The sequence below is a fragment of the Pogona vitticeps genome, chromosome 11, assembly GCF_051106095.1.
Source record: "Pogona vitticeps strain Pit_001003342236 chromosome 11, PviZW2.1, whole genome shotgun sequence".
In the NCBI taxonomy this organism is placed as follows: Eukaryota; Metazoa; Chordata; class Lepidosauria; order Squamata; family Agamidae; genus Pogona; species Pogona vitticeps.
In genome coordinates, this window is record NC_135793.1 from 5,252,257 (window position 1) to 5,268,831 (window position 16,575).

The window sequence follows — 16,575 nt, forward strand, 5'->3', positions numbered from 1 at the left end:
GCCAGTTCGTTCAGCAGCCAAACGGGTGTTCGGTGCTTCAAAGCTCCGCCTCCTCTAGCGGGCACCCACTTGGAGGTCACGTCCTGTCTATCGACTGTTCCCACCTTGTCCAGCAGGTGTCCATGCAGAGGCAGCCCCCGGAGGGGGTGGGGCTTTGAAGTGCCAAACATGAACCAGCACGAACCGACGAACCGACAATCTGTGCCCATCTCTAATCATAATAATGCACAATATGCAAAAATAGCATAGTATGCAATATATGATACATCTTGCACTGATATTTAACTGATATTTAAATTAAGTTTTTGGTTTAAACATGCACATAGTATATAAATACCAGTCAAAGATTATTTTGAATGTAGTAGTAGTAGTAGTAGTAGTAGTAGTAGTAGTAGTAGTAGTAGTAGTAGTAATAATAATAATAATAATAATAATAATAATAATAATAATAATAATAATAATAATAATAATAATAATAATAATAATAATAATAATAATAATAATAATAATAATAATAATAATAATAATAATAATAATAATGATGCCCTGATACAAAATAGTCTTGGAACACGTTTGAAAGAGTAGATATAATTTTTAAAACTCTTTTTTCTTTCTTTCTTCTCATACATTCTAGATTAAAGCAGATCAGAAGTGAAAATAGTAATGGAAAATATGTGTCCTTTAAAAAAAAAGTACCTTTGCCTTCTTGCAAGATGTGTTAGCTTCAAAGTGATGGATTAGAGACAGCAAGATTTGGGGGGGGCACAGAGGAAGGTAGCTCTTGATATATAAATGAAGCAAGAGGCCTCGCCTGCCCAAGCGATTGTGGATGAGACCTATGCCTTTGTTTCTCAGCCCTAACAAATCAGCAGCTGTGATCCTGCTACCTGTACAAATGCATTTTTGTGCCACTGATGAATGATTGAAGAAGCAGCAGCATGAGCATCTGGTCTCTGGCTGCATGCCCCCCCCTTCTGCCGGCCAACACGACACGACGCCACAGGAACACCACCCCTAGGAGGCGGGCCACTGCTGCGGTTTTTGGAGCCGATATGAATCAGTGGAGGGGAAATGAATCTAATCAATTATTTGCCCCATTAGTCAATTGGACATGATCGCCAAGCGCCAGCTGCAACCCCTTCTGCAGGTGGCAGCGGGGGCAGCGTGCGGTTAGTTTGATTTGCAGGCTGATGGGCCCAGTTTGAGTCTTTAAATGATCAGAGAACGCAATTATAAAATGGAAAGACCTCTGTCTAATATCTAAGCATCAGATCACACTTTTTTTAAAAAAGTGTATTTCTTGCTCTTACATTTTCCCTTCGCATCTAGAGAAATCCTTCAGAAGTATGTGAATGAGACATCATAAGCCGGTAGAAATGGGCTTGGTATATATCCTTGATTCACCAGCTCTTACCAGACCATTTACTGGCCAAAGAAGGGTTTGGTGCTTCAAAGCCCCTCTCCCTCCCATGGGTGTCCACACAGAGGCCTCACCCAGGCTTCCCCACCCTGCCTCTTCTGAGTGCTGCCTCTGAGTGGTTGCCTGTGGGAGGAGGCAGGATTCCCCCACCGAACATCTGTTTGGCCAGTAAGTGAACTGGCTTGAACCACCAAACTGACAGTTCATGCCGATCTCGAGAAGCCAGAGATGTCTCCTCTTCTCCAAATACGAAAGAAAAGCAAGCTCTTTTACTGAATAAGGATTGAGAGTGTTTTCCTTCTAAATAACAGTACAGTAATCCTAAACCTGCAGAGCAGGAAGGGACCCTGTGGATTCTCAAGTCCATCCCCTGTCAAGGAGACACAGCAGGGAACTGAATTCCCAGCCTCTGGCTCGGCAGCCAGCTGTCTAAGCCTCCAAGCCCTCCAGCAGTTGTAATGCCAACTCTCTTACCATCTGGTTGGCTGCCTAGAAAGCCAGGTGTAGAGGAGAGTCAGAGAGCAGGACCTGTTGAAAGACAGAGCATCAAAAATTTGATTTTTAAGACAGTTGCTGGTGGCCTTGCTGACTGGGGGGGGGGCTTCAGAGAGCTATAATCTTAAAAAGCTGGGTTTTTTAAACTGAAAGTTCTTCAAAATTTTTCTGTCTCTTCTCTTTGCAAATCCTGTAAATTTCTGCATTTTTATTCCTTCCCGGAATATGCTCTGTGGGTTTTATTTCATTTGACTTTATTTTATTTTGCTTCATGTTTCCCTCGGTTATAACTTTCTTAGGATCAGTACCCCAAAATGAAATCCACCACCAACTCATTAAGATGCAGTTTTGCTTTGAAGTGTAGCAGGGATTAAGGTTTGTAATAGAGAAAATGTATAGTGAGAAAAGAAGGAAAACATAGTATATGCATGATCAGTTCATGATACAACTATCCCATGAATTTTTTACAAGCACAGTCTGTAATGGATTGTTTTTTTTCATATATATGCTTACAGTGTCAGTAGGTTATGAGTACGATACTTGCCCTGATTTGATTCTGTGGGAAAAGAGGACTGCCATTCTGCAAGGATTTGAGCTGGATGCTTCTAATCTGGGAGGCTGGTCTCTCGACAAGCACCACATTTTGAATATACAGAGTGGTAAGTATATGTCCTGCCAACATGGAAACTGCAATTGTTAGACTTTTAGCAATTTTACCTCCAAGAGATTTGGTATCTGATCAAAGTGCTGTTGAATCTGTTGGAGTTTGAGCAACTTTCATATGTTGTCTTTAAGGGGGTTTGACTGGGAAGGACCATCAGTCCATTGACTATCAGTCAATCCAGCAGTAATGAATTGATCCTTTTCTGCCTCTGATTTTGAAGGGAGCCACAACGCTCTACTTTAGAGTCTTTCTTCCCCCTTTTTTTCAATCAGTATTCCAGTTAGTGAGTTGTGCTGTTTTTTTTTCCAAATTCACTTCTCAGTTCTAGCCTGACCTGTGAGTCTCATCTTCCATTTCTATCTCTTGTTTCATTGTGGACTGTCTCATCCAAGGTTTTTTGGGGTTAGGAATATTTAGCAGGAGTTTACCATTGCCACTTACTGTGCAGTGTTCACAAAAGTTAGTTTGATTGTCACTGCTTGTTGCCTCCTCACCGAGACTATGATACAGTGGTTCTAACCTTGGGTCTTCAAATGTTCTTGGACTACGACTCCCAGAAATCCTGGCCAGCACAACTAGTGGTGAAGGCTTATGGGAGTTTTAATCCAAGTACATCTGGGGATGCAAGGTTGGGAACCACTGCTATGATGGAACCCATCAGATATCATTCTTCTTTTTCATTATTTTAAATAGGAGCAGGAGTAATCCTGAGCCCTCATCCTTTGTAACAATGCATTAGCTAATGTTTTAAGACTCGGTTGCGGGTGGATGGTTTGGCTTGAATGTGAGGAGATCCATGGATGGGATTTGCAGATTTAATTCTGGACATTCCTTTTCTTTTCCTTCCACAATTTGAGCACTGCTGTGGGGGAAGAGCGAAGCCTCTACTTTCAAACTTCATTAGCCGAAAGGTCAAAGATAATTTACCACTTGATCTGTGCTAAAAACTCAAGAGCAATTCTCATCCGCTTCAGCCGTGGAAGGAAAAATATTAACTTAATGCTATGGTACAAATCTTTAAAAAATAGCGCTATGAAGTTTAGTCTCCCCTGATTCAAATCGACATTGGTTTCGGTCTTCTGATTAAGCCACATCAATCCAGTTCACAGCTCATGGAGGCCACTTCAAAGCAATCCACAACTGGAAATCAGTGGGATCTGAATGATGCCCAATGATGCCCAATATATATTCGGGAAATGTGTACAAACATTAGTCAATGAGAGAAAAATGTCCTTTTCAACAACGTGCATCAAATTGTGTATATTTGGGCGGGGGTGGGGGAGGAGAGAAAAGCTCAGCTTCTGATACTGACAAAAGTTGTAATGATCTTGAAGGTATCCATCTGAGAAATTCACCAAGCTTGAGATCTGCCTTATTCGTACATCCCTTATTAACACACAGGGAATTGAAGATAATGCATTTTGAGAGCCTTTCTCATTCAGGAGCTTCATTCTTCTGAAGTCTGGAGCAATCACTTGAAGTAGATAATTCGTTCTGTTGGGACATAATTGCCGGGGCAAGAGGTTGAGGAAAATCATCCATGTTTGCAAAAACAGCAGCAGGGATTCAGTTAAAACAAGAGAGGAAGTCGTCCTCCCGTTCAAGCGACCTTCCTCCAAATTTGTGGCTGTATCTGTGTTCCTGACAGTGAGCCCATGTAAGACTGTTGAGCTTCCTGAAGCACTTTGCTATTGTTCGCCATTATGGCTACTTATTTCGTTAAGCCCATAGGCACACTGCTCGAATGAAAGTCAAATCAAAAGGCCATGGCCGTTTCCCCTTTCCTGAGCTGAGCCTGCATTTGAGCTGAACTTGGCAAGAGCTCCATTGTGGTATGAGGAAGATCCCTAGAATGCATGTGTAGATACTCTTGTATCCAGTAGGACCCACATATCCACGAGGGATTGATTCCAGGTCTGTGGATGCTGAAAACTGGATAATAGTGAACCCTATACACATCGTGTTCTCTGTCTCCCTCTAGTGGCCAGTTTTGGTAACTACATCATGGAAATACATATTTCTGGTTTTTTTCTTTTAGTATTTTCAGTATTTTCAGACTGCAAATAAGTGATCCCACAGATACCGATCCCACGGATATAGGGGTCCTACTGTAGTTCCCATCATCGCCCATCATGGATTGTGTTGGTTGGGACGGATGGGAAATGCAGTCTAGTGCCATTCAGAAGGGCAGAAATTGCCCGTCCCTGCTATAATCACAAGGCTGGTATTACAATTATGCTCTATGGACATGGTTGACTCAGGCAGCAGATCCTGGGAGGTGGCAGCACGGTGCTAGAGAAGAGGCTTGAGAAGGCACTGGAGGTGGAGGGGACATCCTCTTTTAGAAGAAAATCTGGCCCTCTTCGTGGGGCACATATTTGTCACTTCTGGTGGGAGCAGCCTTCGGATCAAGAGGTAGAAAAATGTCAACAATTGTGTAATGTGATCAAATTCTCTTGCATCAACGGCCTTAGGTGTCCCACCTGCCAGAAAGCATGTACAGAACTGCTGGATAGCTCAGTGGTTGAGATCTCTGGCTGCAGAGCAAGAAGGTTGGGAGTTCGATTCCCCACTGGGCCTCCTTGACAGGGGCTGGACTTGATGATCCATAGGGTCCCTTTCAGCTCAGCAGTTTGGGGATGATGATGATTCCTTTTTCTTTCGTTGCCTTCCTTGGACCTGAGCGGGGGGAGGGGTGCTAGCCAGTAAATATGCAGGGCTTTTCAATGTCTGATATCCTTTGTAGTCATGAGAGCAGGAACCACCAGCCTGTGTTTTGTAAGCAGGGGTGGAACTAGGGCTGGGCAACTGGAGTTGTGTCCCAAGCACCAAGATTTAGAGGGTGCTGAAATCTAGGCATGGATCTACTTGGAAGTGTGACGAAAGCAGATGGCAGTGCCTCCTGGCCCTGTTTGCTTTCTCTTTTTTGAAAATGAAAACTTCCTTTCATTATTTTTTTGAGTGGGATTGGTGCCACATTCTGCCCCTCCTTTTTCTTGGTGGCGGATCATGCCCCAGCGTCTTCACCGAGTGGCTGGGAGACAATGTCATTTGTCCTCGTTGCCAAAATCTGTAGTTACACTTCTGGTCAGTCTTCTTTGAAATGTTGGTGCTGGAGGAGAACTTGGATTTGCTGTCCAACACATGGATCCACCTCTAAAGTCCTTTTTTATGGAATTTTCCCAATTCAACCATAGAGCTGTTCCTTCCGCAGATGGTAGTGGTTCTTTATCAAGATTTGTGACTTGTTTATCTCCACAGCACAACATCAGATGAAAGACCCTTTTCTTTACTGTCAACCGTAAACAAAAACTTTGCAGGCAGAGACATATTTCAGTGAAATGACGTCCCCAGGGTCCTAATTATATATCGGTGTATAAAAAGAGTTGCCTTTCCACATTTAGCAACAGACAAAGGCCAACGGCTCCTGTCATTTGAGTGGATTTTTACTGCCCTGGGAGGAGATGTCAGTGTGCATCGGAAGTCCTCTGGTGTATTGCATAGAGCTCTTTAAAAACCTGTAAGAAACACTGAAGAGAAATCCACAGTGTGTCCCTTGTTGCTTATAAATAAGGTTTAAAAATATTTGAAATTTCAATTCTTTCAGTTCAGTCTTAAGAGTCAGTCATGCTTCAGGAAAGGGAGAGAATGTGTGCATTTAAATATACAGCAGGGCCACAGGATATATCCGCAGGATCGGCATTCACTAATTCACTGAACTGCTGCCTGAAAATACTAAATAAAAAAAAATGGAGATGGGCATGAATTGATTCGGCTCAGTTCCTCTAAATTAATACCTGGGAGTACAGCTCACCCATCCACCAGCTGGTTGTGTTACTCACAAGCCAGCACACGCAGGCAGGTTATCTTCCTAGGGTGGCTGTTTACTCCAGGCAGGATCTCAGTCTACCTTTCCCTGCCTCCTCTGGCAGCCAACCACTCAACTGCTGCACAGCAAGAATATCCACCTTCTGCATGCTGGATTGTGTTACAAGCCAGCACACGCAGGCGGGTTATCTTCCAAGGGTGGCTGTTCACTCCAGGCAGCAACTTGGTCTTCCTTTCCCTGCCTCCTCTGGCAGCCAGCCACTCAAATGCTGCACAGCAAGAATCCCCACCTTGACTCCTCCTCGTCTGAGGGGTTGGCTGCCAAAGCAGCCCCAAATATTCATGGACGAAGAAGGAGTGAGGGAAAAGCAGGTTGCAGGGATAGTTTGCCACTACAGTGCCAGTTTTCAGAAGCAAATTTAAATTGGGGGGGGGGAGTTGCTGGAGGCTGCAAGTTGCCGACCCTAACCAACCTATTAAGCTTTCACTGCCAGAAGTGTATGTGAATAAAATTTTCCTAGGAAAGCATCACATAGTCATTTAATGTAAACTTAAACAATAATTTAACACTAACTGCTATATATGCATCTCCTGAGAGATTTTTTTAGTCCAATTAATTGAACTGTCAACCCTTTCCTATTAAAATAGGAGCACACATGAAATGAGCCAGAATGGCTGAGCCGAGCTGTCACTAGGCAAGCGGAAAGTGTGCTGAATCCAAGCGATTTCTCAGCCTAGGGATATTGGAAATTAGAGAGGACTGCCCTCACCCTGGCCTGACTTGATGCCAACGCTGTGGCTGCCTCCCTGGACTTGAGGGGCTTTGGATCAGATGTAATTCATCTCCTCTCTTGTTCCACTGCTTCTCCTCCTCTTTCTTTGGCTCTTCTCCCATCAGATCTTAGCCCACGCGGCAGATTTCTCTGCTGACGGATCTCTGAGGTCAGCCAGCAGAAGGGCATTTCTGCCCCCCCCCGGGAAAGTTTCTACTTATTCTGTGCCTCCTGAGTCACACTTTTTAAGTTCTGTGGGTCTGTTGGCCCGCTCAGATAAGCGCTGATGAACTTGCGAACACAATTTCACAAGGTGAGTCCCTTCGTATTCACAGTTACATGCTAGACAACATGATCAATTATAATGAGAACCGCTGGATAGCTCTGTAGTAAAGGCCTTTGGCTACAGAGCAAGAAGGTTGGGAGTTCGATTCCTCACTGGGCCTCCTTGACAGGGGCTGGACTTGATGATCCAGAGGGGCCCCTTCCAGCTCTGCCATTCTGAGATTATTATTTATTATAAAATGCTCCAATTTGTGCTCCCTTGGCCACAGCTCCAGTACAGAAGTTGCTTGTAGAACTGCAGCTGTCTTTTTGAATTCAAATTCGGACACAAATCCAGGAGCTCTTCTTCAACTGGGTTGGGTGTCTAGAATAGAGAAGAATGAGCTGCACATCGAAATCTTCAAAACCCTAGAATGCCAAATATCGCTTCCATTGCACGTGCATGACTTCACTCTGACAATTCACCGCTCCAGCATATAAGATTTATACTCAACCAAGTTGGCAAGTCCTCGCCAGTCCAAGAGGGAATAGCAGCTCTAAGTTCCACAGATAGTCCACCCTCTTCTCATTCACTGGCACTTAAAGTCTCAATAAGTCACTCTGACCCATCTGTAGGAGCAGGTATAAAGATGTTTCAATACTTGTTGTTATGAACAGGTCAACAGCAAAACAAAGGAACAGCTTCCAACACATTAAAGAGAGGGAAAGAGCATTCAGCAGAGAGGCGGGGCTCTCTTTGAAATTAGAGGTGGGAAGGGATGATTTATTAGTGTTGGATAGACTGACAGGGACGTGGTGGCACTGTGGGCTAAACCGCAGAAGCCTGTGCTGCAGGGTCAGAAGACCAAGCAGTCGTAAGATCGAATCCACGCGACGGAGTGAGCGCCTGTTGCTTGTCCCAGCTCCCGCCAACCTAGCGGTTCGAAAGCATGCAAATGCAAGTAGATCAATAGGGACCACCTCGGTGGGAAGGTAACAGCGTTCCGTGTCTAAGTCGCACTGGCCCTGTGACCACGGAAGATTGTCTTCGGACAAAACGCTGGCTCTATGGTTTGGAAATGGGGATGAGCACTGCCCCCTAGAGTCGAACACGACTGGACAAAAATTGTCAAGGGGAACCTTTACCTTTACTAGACTGACAGTTGTCCCAGCCCAGAAAGGTCCTCCCCGCCAAATAAACTACTGGCAGCATGCGAGATTGTAAAAACTCCAACAACAAATAATGTGGACTGTGCCAATATTGAGGCAGGAAGCAATGTAGAAATAAGGAGACAAGGAGAATCACAACTACAGACATACATATCTGTGAGCAGGAAGCATTCCTACCCCTTCGTCTCTATGGGTTTTATTTATATTCAGGTTGCACTGCATCAGCTTTCTAAGCAGAACCCAAAACCACAATGCTTGCTTATGGGGCAAGGTGGACGACTATTAGCAGGTTTCTTTGATGTCCCATCCAAGGCTAATTTCACAGACCAAGGGGTAAGGCAGGTGAGTGCGTGGGATTCTGTGTCTCGGCAAAATAAGGAGACAACACTGAGCATCAGGTTCAGGGAGGACCTGGACTCCATCTTCCATCAGCCTTGCAGCTGCCATGTGGATTGTTCTCACCTCAGCCTCTCCATATTTTCCCACAGATGTAGAGATATATTATTTGCAAGGAAATTTTTCGTTTGGTTTCCCTGTTCTTACCATTCTGTGGATAAAATGGAAGAAACATCAGATACATTTTGTCATGTTATGAGCTGTGTTCATCTATTGCAAGAAGGGAAAATATTTGACCCTGTAGATCAGTGGTTCAAACCTTGGGTCCCTAGATGTTCTTAGGCTACGACTCCCAGAAATCCTGGCCACCACAGCTAATGGTGAAGGCTTCCGGGAGTTTTTGTCTGAGAACATCTGGTGACCTAAGGCTAGGAACCACAGCATTCCAGCATCCGGTTCTTAAATATTGCATGATGGAGTTAAAAACAAAATTATGTCCCTCGGTACAAGTTGTGGAGAAAATGAATATTGAAGATTTAGGGTAAGAACCAATCTCGGTGTCACGTTAGGATTCCTGCTTTAAAAAAAGAAATGTTCACCTCGTCAACCAAGCCAAACGATAGTACATCAGAGACGCAGACATGCTGAGCTGTATCAGTACGTTTTAGACCCTAATAAAACGGTGCACATCAAGACCAAGCTATCCAGTATGCAGAATTGTGATTGGATTTTCCAATGTGGTTTTTTAAAATTATCTTTTACCAAAAAGGAGCTAGTGAAGGCAGTGGCAGAAGGAGCAGGTGTTTAACCCTTTTCTCCATGCTGTTTCGCTTATCTAAGATATTCATTCACCCCCAAGCTGTTGTTAGCTGCATGAAAATCAGAATGAAAATCCCGCATTTGAATTCTCCATCGGTTGCTGCTGTACTTCCTTGGCTTATAATGCCCAGGCCTCCAAAAACCTGCTTTTCTTAATGTCAGGCCTCTGTGGAAATCTGTTTTTTCAACCCATACTTTAATGTGCTCCTTACTTCACATTTTCAAATCGGCATTTCACAGTTATTGGGGAAAGATATTGCAATGTCCCTCCCTAATTGTGCGGTTTAAGTATGTTTATTCAGACACCTGGCAAAGGTCTGCTTGATTTGCTCTTTTGTACATACGTTTATAATGGCAGGGTAGATGCGCCCAGAGCTCTAGAGGAGCTCAAAGACTCATTCACAACAGCCTGTGAGGCCTCCATGTAATGCAAAAGTCAGCCAAATACGCTGTTTCTACAACATCCTGAACTGACTTCCTAGAAAAGGCTTGAAGGGATTTAAGACTTTATCTGCTTTTGATCATACATCATTAAAGAATCAAGTGATTTCTATTTCATATTGGCATAGAATCGCTGAACGGCAGAGCTGGAAGGGACCCTAAAGGTCATCAGGTCCAACCCCCAGCCAGCGCAGGAAATCTGGAGCTCAATCACCCCCTTGTGTGACAAAGGTAGACCTCCAGAATGGCACCAATGCCCAATAACACATTTTCCTGCTCCACTCTCCCCAACAACCATTCACACTACCCCCCAGATCTTCACTAGTGGGTTTCCTAATCCTCCAGGACATCTTGATGGTACTCAATGAGCCCAAAAAGGGGTAAGAGGGAATGCACCTCTCTTCCTCTTTCACTGATGGAAACCACTTTCATTGCACAGTTTGGGTTTTTGAGTTTGATGCCTCTAGCTGAGCGGTAGAAGTGAAGGGCATCTCGGAGCAAAATAGGGTCAAGTTTCCCTGTTTAATCCACCCCTTTTTTTCTCATCGGTTGGCACTTACATACTGAATAACTCACTCTGAGATATGAACAGTAGAAAGAGTAAAAGGTTTCATGACTTACAATTGAAAAGATCAGACAAAAAACATGACTGATTTCAGTAACAGACTTCAACAGATTACTGACTGCCTAGAGACCAAGGGAAGGAGCACCAAGCAGAGAGGTGAGGCTCTCTTTGAATTCAGAGGCAGGGAAGGAACGATTGGTTCATGCTGCAGAGTTTGACTGTCACCCCAGCTCGGAAAGATTCCTCCCAACCAAACCTACTAAAGGCAGCATGCGAGATTGCAAAAACTTCCAACGGTTTCGCCAGCAGAATGACACTGTTATAGTCCCATTGTTGTTTTGATCACCAGCTCTTAGCCTCCATGGAAAGACTAAAACTTAACTGCCACACTCTTTGCTCCCTTCTAAAGGCTGCTCTTCAGTCATATTTGACTAGAAATTCTCCACGTCTTCCTTCCTTCAGGGACAATTCGTTGAGATCCGTGCCAGTCAGGATCAAGCAAAATGTTGCCTACAAGAGTATATGCCCTTACTGTGTGTCTCTCTCCATGTGGATTTTTAAACTAGGTATTGTACATAAAGGAAACGGAGAGAACATCTTCATTTCCCAGCAGCCACCAATCATCTCGACCGTCATGGGCAACGGCCACCAGAGAAGCATTTCCTGCACCAACTGCAACGGCCCGTCTCATGGCAGCAAACTCTTCGCACCTGTTGCCATGGCTTCTGGGACCGATGGCAGCATCTATATCGGAGACTTCAACTTTGTCCGGAGGCTCCTTCCTTCAGGAAACTGCGTCAGCATCCTGGAACTCAGGTAGGAAACGTTGGAAGGCTTACAGAATATGGTGGGAAAGCAACGGGGATGCTCACTGTGGTGTAGTGGATCGAGTGACAGCCTAGGACCTGGGAGACTTGGGTTCGAACCCCTCCTTGGCCATGGAAATTCATGGCGGGCAAGGTGGATGGAACTGGTGAAACCACTCCTTCAATACAGCGGTGCCTCACTTAACAGCGCTAATCCGTTCCAGGAAAATCGCCGTTAAGCGAAAAAATCGTAATGTGAAAAGAACCCACTGAAACGCATTGAAACCCCACCATCCAGCAAAGATCCTCCATAGGGCAGCCATTTTTGCTGCCTGTCTTGCGAGGAATCTGTCCCAGAAAACAGCGAGGAGACATTTTGTTTACCTGGCGGCTATTTTGAAACCACTGATCAGCCGTTTAAAAAACATTGTTTAGTGAAGAATTGGTTCCCGAAGCAGGGAGCCGATCATCGCAAAGCGAAAAAACCCCATTTAGACCACCGTTTAATGGTCTAGATTGGTCATAATGCGGTTTCGTCGTAATGCGGGGCAATCGTAAAGTGAGGCACCATTCTATCTCACTTGCCTTGAAGGCCTTATTAGGGCCACTGATTTCAACTCAGCAGCACAGAACACAACGAAGAAAACTTACAAAGGAAGTCTCCAGCTTGTGTTGACTTGTTATGCTTTGGTATTGCCTTCAGGATCATGACTCAGGAAGGGCTGATGTGTGGGAGGAGGTTGCTTTTCCTGCGTTTCTGAAGTTATTCCTTTCAGGCAAAGCATCCGTGGTGAGACAGAGAGATTCACTCGCTCTGAAAGCGCTCAAGGGCTTTTCAAGGGCTCGGTCCCAATGCTCTAATAAAACCTGGGAGAATGTGCGCTACCTCCCCTTTCTTCGAGGCGTAAGATCTGATCTTGGGAGGTTAGCTCCCCAAAAGCTCCAGAGGCATCTGACGTCAGTTACCATCTTCCTCAGTTCTGCTTCCTTCCTCCTTTCCTTCCTGAAAATGTTCATCAGAAGACATTGAGTCATGACCTCCCAGTTCAGGAAACATTACCAGATCCAGGTTGATGGTCTGAAGCCTCTCACATTAGCCAGGGTTCTGGAAGCTGTCATCATATCTTCAGTTCTGTCGACTCAGAAAGCCTTGTAATCCATGCCAGGAAAGCATCTCATGATGTGGTAGGATCATGGTATCCGCAGGGAATCAGCTCTGAGCCCCTGTGCAGATGCTGGAAGTACCAGATTCCTTTGGTATCTGTACATGGTTGAGAGAGGGAGGCCTGGCCTAGTCTTCCCAAATGATTGGATTCCCCCCCCCTTCTGTTTGCAAGGGAGGCTTCCCTGAAACGAGCAACACCTCCCCTCCCTTGCAAATGCGGCTTCCCTCTGAGATATCCGGCCATGAATGCATTGACTTTAAGCCGCCTTTATATAGCATAGTCTCTGGTTCCATCTGGGGGTCAGTCCCGGGGCAGCGGATAAGTGAAACTGTGGATACGGCAGTCCCACTTTAGCAAAAAATTAATGTTAATAAATACAGACATGCATTTGGAGGGACACACCTTCCCGGTAACTGGTTTAGAATTTGAAATGGGAGATCCACTCAGGCCCCCCGTAATCCGTCCTTACTGGCTACACTGGATCGGGTTGATGGCAATTATAATCCAGCTACATCTGCACCTCTTGGTCCACATAATGCTAGTTTTTAACAGCAGCAGCACTTCCTAACCATATTGTTAGTATGCTGATGGGTGCTAACTTTGTTTTTTTTTCCTTCTCTCTCTCTTTTCTATGGTGTTCTTGGATGAATTTACCATTTAAGAAACAGAGACACGAGGCACAGGTAAGGAAACTGGGCCTTTGTGGCTGGGAATTGGGGATACGGATTTCTGGTTTTTTGCCATATTCTCCATTTCTCCATAATACTTCCCCCCACCCTCCATCCCACTGTGAGAAATGAGGACATTCAAGGTTAACATTGGAAAGAGTTCTCAGGAATTTTCCTCTGCAGGGCTGGTCTTTATTTATTATTTACTTGTCAATCACATTTATGTCCTGCTTCTCCACACTGCTCAGGTGGAATAAATGTCCCTCCCGCTCCACCCTTCCCTCTTGCAAGCAATTCTGTTAATGTTAAGGTATGGCTGGGGGGGAAGAACCATTGGTCTTCAGGAAGGGGGTGAACCTACATCTCTGCCTGACTCCATTGACACCTGGCCTGCCCTTCTCCTTTCTTGAAGAATGTCTCTGTTTCACAATTTACCTCAGAAAGCCAAGAAAAGGCAGTGTGAGCTGACTCTCGACCCTGATTTAAACTAGTGGTTCCCAACCTTGGGTCACCAGACATTCATGGACTACAACTTTCAGAAGCCTTCACCACGGGCTGTGTTGGCCAGGACTTCTGGGAGCGGTAGTCCTAGAACATCTGGGGACCCAATGTTGGGAACCCCTGGATTAAAAAAAATGAAAGAAATGTCTGCCTCTTATTCTGAGGGACTATTTTTCATCAAGAGCCTCACATGCCATAGCTTCCCAAACAGGATTCCAGCTGTTGTGTTAATGTTCGTTGACGGTATCAACTGGTAGCACGGCTCCGCTTTGGCTTCCCTCAGAAATACCTTTTCATCCTTTCTGCTAATACCTGTCCTACCACTATTTCAGCCCTCCTCGACGTTGTGTACCTTGTCTCTTTTGGAGGGGTTCTTTATGAACTTCCTTTACATCCTGGCTCCTCAGCCCTCAAGTATTGTCCCTTAACTCCTTTCTTCATTTAACCTGTCCTTGATCAAATATAACGTAATAGTGCCAGCACCAAACCAGGATGGCTCATAACCAGGCTCCATCAAGGTGCTGTAATGTCGATGGATGATAATAGACACCTTGCAGTATCAGTCTCTAATTAGCAAACTCATTATCTCACAAGCTTCTTCTAATCATTCTTCATTATGGAAGTTCAAGATCCTCTCTAACCCTCTATTAGAACTCCCTCGGCGGCAAACTTACATACTGAAGAAAGGAAGTGTAATATAGCTGAAGAGGGAAAGCCACAAAATGTCTGCTCATTAAACTTACTACTGTGAGTGGCAAGAGACTTCTCAGAATTAATCAATACAATGCAATAGTCTAATGTAATATGTAATTCATTTGGTAACAGAGGCTGAAATCCCATTGCACTTGGTGTTACACCTGTGGAAGGTTGTGCAGAGCTAGCCCAGCCAATCGGGTGCCTGATCACACAACTAGTTGCACAGTTAACTGCACAACTAACCATGCAACTAACCACACATCCAACCATGCAATTGATTACACAGCGGACTACTGACTTTTCACTGGTTACACAACTACCAGTAACCATGCAATTAACTACACAACAGACTATGCCATTGACTGTGCAACTCCACGCACAGAGCTGCTTCCTGGATACGACTCCTACCTTGGTGCAGATTTCACGCCAGCTTGCGCAACTTCAAATTAGGCAGGATTTCAGCCAGAGATTATGAAAGACCTAGCCTAAGATGTAGCTAAACTAGGCATAATCTAACAGTAATCTTGCAAGGTAGACTGCCTTTATTTCAATCTCTATGTCAAGACTCTGAGACCTTACAGGATGCCCCTGAGACTCTAGGAAGGCAAGGTCGAAGCCCTGAATCCCCTCCTTGAGCACCCCAGGAAAAACCTCTAACAAAATTGGGGGCGGGGTAAGGCTGTCAATCAGGAATTGGTACCTAAGTCTCCCCTTAATAAGGTGCGCACACAGACAACCTGCGGAGAAGTTTTCTTGCTATTATTAGAAAGAGAATAGACAAACGAAGACCGAATCATGCAACCACTCAGGTTGGAAAATGGTACACCAGGCAAACATTAACCTCACAATGCTTAGCATAAGAAGTATTTGGAGATTACTAGAGAAACAAGACCTGGAACCCAACAGAACCAAGTAGAAGCAGAGATCCAGAAGCAGTTGTGAGTTGAAAATAAGGACAAAATAGAAAGCAAAGCCAATGAGCAGAATGTTAGATTCCTGAATGCAGGCTGCATAAGGAAAATAGTATGTGGTTAGGCCCTTAATCCTTCTAGTATTGTGTCATCCATTCTGACTTCTTCCAAGTTCTTTGAAGTATAACATATTAGAAGTGTTTGTTTCCTAAAACAAAGTAGGTTTCTAGTCCCCTGGAGGATTCTGGAGCAGTCAGGCTAATTATTTTGCAAATATGAACCTCATGAACCTCGTGCTTCCCACTAAAGGAAAGTTCCTTTGGGATCTGCCAGGGACACAAGATTATCTTACTTATGTAGTCAGAATTTCTTCATATTTTGCATTAAAACTTATTTGTTTGTTAATTTTCTTTTTAGGCCACCTTTCTCTTGCTTTAAGCCCTTCTCCCATAGCACTTACAGCACTCTCTGGGAGGTTTACAATTTAATTATGCAGGCTACATGTTGCCTCCCACCTAGAGAGTGGGTACTCTGTTTACTGACCTCGGAAGGATGGAAAGCTCAACCTTGAGTCTGTCAGGATCAAACCCAAGGTTGTGAGCAGAATCTTTACTGCAGTACTGCAGTTCAACCACTGTGCCGTGGGACTCACTAAAGCAAGTCACCTTAAGAACACAATAAATGGGAAGGTTAAAAAATAAATATGCAATAATAATTGAAAACCAATCAATTGATTAGAATTTTTAAAGTTCTAAAGGGCACGTAGAAGAATAAAAATTCAGCATCCAGGGACTCGTTGTAGTTATTAAAAGCCTGCCAGGAGAGGAAGATACAAGTTGGATGGGGGCAGCTTGTCTGAGCTGTTCTTATAGATGTTCTTGTTCTGAATAGAGAAGCCAAGACACTTTCCTTAGGTCAGGCACTGACCAAAGATATATTCTGGAAAAGACAACAAAGAATTGGATGAGTCCCAGAAAGGCTGTTGGAAGGCTCGAGGGCTGTTCCACAGTGTCCTTGAGATCATGTCTTAAGAAAACCAGCTGTACTCATGG

General features: G+C 44.4%; 1 protein-coding gene across 16 annotated transcripts in view; it reads left to right on the top strand.

The window, feature by feature from the left end:
* The window catches only part of TENM1 (teneurin transmembrane protein 1), a 705,377-nt gene that overhangs the window by 643,070 nt on the left and 45,732 nt on the right, over positions 1-16,575 (top strand). For all 16 annotated transcript variants that reach the window (XM_078380797.1, XM_078380808.1, XM_078380802.1 and 13 more), the window contains 3 exons: positions 2,431-2,574; positions 11,342-11,591; positions 13,410-13,430. In XM_078380797.1, coding sequence (XP_078236923.1) covers positions 2,431-2,574; positions 11,342-11,591; positions 13,410-13,430 — 415 coding nt within the window. The remainder of the gene's footprint in view (positions 1-2,430; positions 2,575-11,341; positions 11,592-13,409; positions 13,431-16,575) is intronic.